This window comes from Chiloscyllium punctatum, chromosome 40 (genome assembly GCF_047496795.1).
Source record: "Chiloscyllium punctatum isolate Juve2018m chromosome 40, sChiPun1.3, whole genome shotgun sequence".
In the NCBI taxonomy this organism is placed as follows: Eukaryota; Metazoa; Chordata; class Chondrichthyes; order Orectolobiformes; family Hemiscylliidae; genus Chiloscyllium; species Chiloscyllium punctatum.
In genome coordinates, this window is record NC_092778.1 from 40,073,821 (window position 1) to 40,080,799 (window position 6,979).

At 34.9% G+C, this 6,979-nt stretch overlaps 1 protein-coding gene across 1 annotated transcript in view; it reads left to right on the forward strand.

The window, feature by feature from the left end:
* Positions 1-5,947, forward strand: part of clcn7 (chloride channel 7) — a 70,882-nt gene extending 64,935 nt beyond the window's left edge. Inside the window, exons 22-25 of the mRNA XM_072559610.1 lie at positions 239-313; positions 1,236-1,412; positions 2,727-2,807; positions 4,699-5,947. Of these exons, the coding sequence (XP_072415711.1) occupies positions 239-313; positions 1,236-1,412; positions 2,727-2,807; positions 4,699-4,785 (420 nt within the window). The 3' untranslated portion in view covers positions 4,786-5,947. The remainder of the gene's footprint in view (positions 1-238; positions 314-1,235; positions 1,413-2,726; positions 2,808-4,698) is intronic.
* The last annotated feature ends 1,032 nt before the right edge of the window (positions 5,948-6,979 follow it).

Here is a 6,979-nt window from a genome sequence, read left to right on the forward strand (position 1 = left end):
ATTCCTTATTTTGTAAACTATATTTTCTGAACCTATTTTCATCTTACCAAAGTGGAATACTGCAGACTAAATTTGGCTTTGTTTTCAGTAAACTTTATTTGACTAGTTTCTTCTTAGCAGCCGTAACAAAATTGAAAAGCAAGTTAAATCTGGTTGAGTATATAACTGCTGTTTTTTATGCAGTAATTATAATTTCCTATCATAACTGTATAATTATTAAATGGCTTTTATTTTTCAGCCTGATGGTGATAATGTTGGAAGACTATGTGGCTTAATATTACGATCACAGTTAATTGTCCTTCTGAAACATAAGGTAATCTTTCAAATATTAAAAGGAAAACCACAAATATTGCTAATCTGAAATAAAGATAAAGTGCTGGATATACACAGGTTTATCAACATTTTCAAAGATTTTCTCTTTAGCAATGGTGCATTTTGTTTTAAATCATAAAATGTACTTTATTTGAAAACTGTTTATTTCTGACTTAAATATGCAGCACACTTTTAATTGTATAATGCTTAGATAACTGATTTTGAAGATGGCATAATCTCTTTATTTGAACAGGAGGAATGAAATTGCATTTAGTGTCCATGAGATGTAAAAACTTTTTCCAGCTGTTTTCATAATATAGCTGCACTGCACAAATAAACTATAACAAATCCTTTATTTTAGAACGAATTTCACATTTTTGAGGTGGACAAAAAAGCCACATGCCACCCATCTGAAACCATCAAAATACTGAAATTAAGGCCTTTATAATATGTATTAGAGTTGATGTAAATCTGATTAGTTAATTAATTTTTTGCTTTGAGTCTCTCTTCTATGAGAGTGTTGAGATGGAACATCTGAAAGCTTTACTGAAATGTTTAAATGTCCTTCTTTTCAATTGTCAGCCATTTATCCAAGAGAGACTGATATTTATGTAATGCATTTTGCACACACCTTCGATGCTCAAATGTATTTTGTCTGAGAGAATGAAGGAAATTGTGCATAATGATGATTTGGCATAAACCAGCTCAAATAATTTATGAACAAAATTGATCAGAACAAAAGTAGTTACACTGAAACCTTTTGGGAAATTCCAGCCCTCTGGTTTTAAAATATCAATACAAAATTATTTTCCTCCAATCACTTCCTTAATTTTTGAAAGGAACAAAATTATTGGTGACACAAATAGTTCGCATTTTTTTTAGAAAGCAAATTTTCTGTATTCAAATTGTTTTTATTATTTCAGGTTTTTGTGGAAAGGGCAAGCTCAAACCTTGCACAGAAGAAACTTCAACTTAAGGACTTCAGAGATGCTTACCCACGATTCCCACCAATCCAATCCATTCATGTATCACAAGATGAGCGAAACTGTACAATGGACTTGACCGAGTTCATGAACCCAACTCCATATAGTGTTCCTGGGGTAAAGTGATTTGGAATAGTGTTGTATTGTTGATCAGTCAATATATACAATTAATTTTTTTAAAAATGTTTTACTTCTCGTGAGAGTGATGGAGCAAATTAATTTCAGCTTTCTCATTCTGGCAAATTCAAGCATTGGTAAATAGGAAAAGGAGGAGTAGAACATTCAGCTCTTTTAGCCCACCCCGCCATTCAATAGAATGACGTCTGGGTCTGTTTGTGTTTCACATTCCCATGTACCCCCAATAATTCTTGTTAATTAAGGAAATCAATCCACCACTGCCTTTAAAAATAATTTGTGATCCTACCTCCACCACCTTCTGAGACGAAGGTACAAAGTTTCATGAGAAATAGTTTCTCCTCAACTCTGACCTAAATAGCTACCTCTAATTTTAAAACAGGACACCTTGTCCTGAATTCACCCATAAGAGAAAGCATGCTTTCCATATCCACTTTGTCAAGACCATTCGGAATTTTATAACCTTCAGTTAAGTTACCCCTCAATCTTCTAAACCTCCATTTGAAACGAGATGATCCCAGCCCATTGCGTCCAACCGATCCTCTTAAGATGAGCAATTATTCCAAGTTTTAGTTTACAGCATTGACATCCTTCCTTAAACAAAGAGACTAATTACCTTTAGATTTGTTGGAAGTCTTTTCATATTAAATACTTTCTGAAAGTACACCAGGGTGTAACACAAAGGGTTTTGGGTCTGTGTAGGGCCGTACTTGAAAAATAAATAGTAGAAGGAAGATGTCCTTTTTTTAAAAAAAAACCAAGCACTCTGATAAAGAAAGTGCAGGAATCCTAATGATGGTGATAAAAATAGACAAGCTAATAGTTATGTAGACATCATGATTATGTCATAGCTACTGAATAAACATGAAAGAGTTAAACACCAACTTGGACATAAAAACAGAAAATACTGGAGAAACATCCTTAACACTTTGAGCTCACAAATTCTTCTTTGGAATTCTTAGAGTTTTTGAACTCAAACTCTGTTTCTCTCACCACAGATGCTGCCAAACCTGCTGAGTTACACTCAAATTTATCCTTTACTTCTATGGTTTGTTTATCATTTCCCATCTTAATACATCTCTATTTTGCTTTGCCTGTATGATTTAATTTACCATATCTTTCCAGATGTTAAGTCTAGCATAACCACCCTTCCCCATAAATCAGAACCCACTTCTCTGAAACTATTGTTTGAACCAAGTAATCTTGCGATCATGATTGAATTAGGATGTGTAGCCTGCAAGAAGGCGCAAGTTTTGAGCAAATTTTCAAATCGAATATTTGCTTTTGTTTTAAAAGGAGGCATCTCTTCCTAGAGTCTTTAGACTGTTTCGTGCTCTTGGCTTGAGACATGTCGTGATATGTGATGGTTCTAATGGGGTGAGTAGTTAGAAAAAAATGTTATGGAAAGTGTTTGTTTTGGGGTTTATTTGAACATTCTTCTGCAGAAAATGTGAAAAAAATTGAAATATTTCTAAATAAAATGGTTTAATACAAGTTTACAGAACAAGAACATGCAGAGCTTTTAAATAAATTAATTAATATTGGAATGCATGTTGTTACCCAAAGATTAGTCGATAGACAATTGGCTCTCTGTTTCTTTCTGATTTTATTTGAAATCCATCTGCAATGGGTCTTTACCAGCACTATGATTTATGGCTCTAAAGAGATACTTGGGGAAGATAAAATGAGAGCAAATAGTGAAGTGCAGAAAAGGCTGTGAAGGCATTAAACTGTTTTAAATGGAAAACTTGTGAACATGGCATTCAGCAGACTTAGGAAGCGCATGTTATAGTGTAGGAGTTTTTTTTATTTAAGCCAAGTAAGAAAATATAGACTAATGAATACTTTGCCAAGCATTGAATTTTCTTCTCTTCTAAAACTCTTGGCCTATAAAAGTGTTGTATGTTTTATATTTTAAATCATTTATGAAAACAACTACCATTTGAGTGATCTAACTACTCACTTACCATAAAGTCAATAGATTTTACAGGACAGAAGGAAACCATTCTGCAGTTTTCTGGAGCATCCAGTCATCACCATTTCCACAATTTTATCTTTGTAGCCCAGATTTTTCTCCCCAGTGCCTACCCAGTTCCCTTTTGAAATTGTTTCCACTTCATCCACCCTTGGAGGCAGGGTATTCTAAGGCAATAGTTTGCATATTGAAGTATCTTCACATATCTCCTCTTTCCATAGCAGCAGAAATAGGCTATTTGGCCCATTGATTCTGTGCCACCATTCAATCATGTCTGATATATTTCTCAACCCCTTTCTCCTGCCTTCTCCCCATAACCTTTTATCCCCTCACTAATCAAGAAACTACCTATCTCTGTCTTAATGACACTCAATCACTTGGTCTCCACAGACTTCTGCAGCCATGAGTTCCACAGGTTCAACATCCTGTGGCTGAAGAAATTCCTCCTCATCTCAATTCTCAAGGGTCATCCCTTCACTCAGAGGCTGTGTTCTCGGAGTCCTAGTCTCCCATACTTGTGCAAGCATCTTCTCTCTATTGAAGCTTCTCAGCATTCAGCAAGTTTTAATGAGATTTCGTCCCACCCCGCCTCATCCTTCTAAACTTTTATTGAGTACAGATCCAGAGTCCTCAACTGCTTCTGATATGACAAGCCCTTCATTCTTGGGATAATTCTTGTAAACCTTCTTTGGACCCCTTCAAAGACCAGCACATCTTTCCCTAAAGATTGTCCCAAAACAGCTCTCTACTCCAAATGTGGTCTGACCTGACCCTTGTGCCATTTGCACAACCCACTGTTTCCCCTGTCCAGAAATGCCAAGAAATAAAGCATCTTATCACATGAAGCTCCTTTTCATCAAATATTTTCAATCTGCCTATAAAATATTGAAGAAGCACATAGGTGAAAACATTACTATCTAGTTCTGGTCACAAGCCTTTTACTGCTATAATACTTCAGATTATAAATTTATAAGCAGCAGTAGGAAAATGCCCTTAGCTTCAGAGCAGCTTGAGTTTGAAAGTAATAAACATAGTAACACTTGTGGATATGTCTAGGTGTGAACTGCAATTATCGAGGAGGAAAGTGATGATTGCTTAAGAACTAGGTGTTTGCTAAACAATTTTTGAAAATATCTTAAAAAGTAAAAGCCACTATAATATATAACTGAATTTAATTGAAGAGCTGAAGTTAAACTTTGTGATACAAATCCAGCTATTTGACTTCTTAGTTAAATCAAACTTGGTGCAAAATAGTCATGATTTAATGCTAACAGCTTACCATTTTTCTTGTAGGTAATTGGAATTGTTACCAGGAAAGATCTTGCCAGATATCGTTTGCATAAAGGGCAGCTGGAGGAACTTGAAATGGCACATACATGATTTCATCTGTGCCTTTGTTCAGGAATAGAGATGCACTGGTGTTTTAACTTTGTTTATAATTCTGGTTAAAACATTTTATTCAGCCAGCATTTTGTTGCACTTCACGTAAATGGAACCTTGTACACCAGGATATTTTCTGGAAGGGTTACCATATTGTGCCAGAATTAACTTGTTTGCACTGTAACTTGGTAAAATTGTACAGTCTTACATTAATATGTTTTAAGCTGAACAGACACATGCCTTGCACAGTTTCCTGCTATTCTCTCTGGATCATGTTACTTGGAAAGAATGATGCAATATATTTTTGAAGCTGCTCCTACATGGTTAGTTGAACCAGAATCTGAATTCCAGTTCAAGAAATTGTGCTATTCTGACTCTGATCTTTTAGAATGGGTTGTAAACTGGGGGAAGCATCCAGGGTAATTTTACAAATATTGTGAAAGTTCAAGTTGATCTCTTCAATAAGAATTCACTATGCCTAAGTGAGTATACTAAGATGCTGCTGTAGCTCGAAGTCTCAGTATGGGATTTCTAAAATCAGTCAATTTAATGTATTGTGCTGACTATGTCTTGCTGGAGATCAGTTACAGAGGAGCTGTAAGCATGGTGGTTGCACACCTGTGCAAAGCTTTGCTCTCTGCTGATTTCTAATGTTCAACTGCAAACAGGAAAACCTGCCTTTCTGGAACATGAAAATGTAAAAGTGATTATCTTTCCCCAAGGCAATTTAATAGTAAGATATGACTTATTTAAATGTGCCTTTGCATGAAGGTGGCGTTGTACTGCAGATAGTGTAGGACTAAATTCTAGCAGAAGTGTCATAGTGCTCAGCTGCTTTGTAGGTGGGAACAGATCTTGATATTATTTCTGAGGTATACTGTCCCTTTAATGTTGGTAGGTCCCCTGAGATTGCTTTGCATTCACATGTGGTTATAGTTCTAATCATGAAACTGAGTGCAATGTAATTTCTGTAAACTCGGTTGATTAAGTACTATTTGCATGAAAAATCCCTATGATCTTTTTCTAATTTATTAAATCAGATCTTTTTTTTAAAAAAGAGAGAGGTAGCAGGTGAGCTTTTCGAGAATTTTTTTTTTTAAAAGGAATTTTGACTTCTGTACCAAAGTATAAATTGGCTAACAATAAAGTGAGATTTGATTGAGGGTTTTTAGTATTTTAGTGTTGTATTGTTCTTCCACAAGTTCTGATGATAAAATGCTGACATGCACGCATTGCGTTTATTTTAGATCACTGTTTCTCTTATTTTTTGCATTATATTAGTGAACAATAATAGCCTCACTTCAAACTAAAGAGGTCAGCAACGCTGGAGGAGGAGCTTAAAGTAAATAATCAAGGTTTTAACAAAATGACATTTGGATAGCTAATAAGTATCTTTATTGCTTAGGTAGTGACTTTTATGTCATCAAGTTCGATTTTGTACTCTTGATGTCTGAACCATTAACATAATAACTATGTGAATAAATATCAAGGTAAAACTGTACAACAGATAAAAGCTTAGACTTTTTGAACAATGGGGTGTTTTTGGCCAAATATTTAAAGTATAATTGGGCTCATGCAAATGTGACTTTTTTCCTGTTTGGGGGAAAAAATTGCCTAGCTTGAATGTTTTTCCTTTTAAAATTATTCACATTCATGAATCTAAAAATTCAAATTTGTACTATATTCCTTTTGGATTCCCAGATCAAAGTTAGGATTGTCAGCTGCAGAGCTAATACTCTTCTTTGTACAAAGTGTCTTCACTCCAACCTCAGAAGGACATTTCTTTTCTCCAGCCCCATCTTCATGATGAGTGTTCATCCTCCAAGCCAGCCAACCTTCTGACTTCTGGGTGAAATTGCCAAATCTTGGACATCCTGCATTTAGACAACCAAAAGTTTCTATAGCTATAACACCAACAGAGATCAGAAATAGTGATTTCACACTCAGATCCAAGAAGAGAGAGGCAATGATCCAGTTCCTTTTAGTTTTCCAAAAATGATTTTCATGCCCAATATCTTGTCTTCAAGTCCATCATTACTTAACTAAAAGTTCTTTCAAAATTGATGTCATTGTTTTTGTTATTTTTTTTTTGATGAAAGGATGACCATCAGTGTTACACCTGAAAATGTTTGGTGATGTATATGCAAAGTTCAGCTGCAATCTGATTAAATCATATTGAACTTTTTATAAAAAG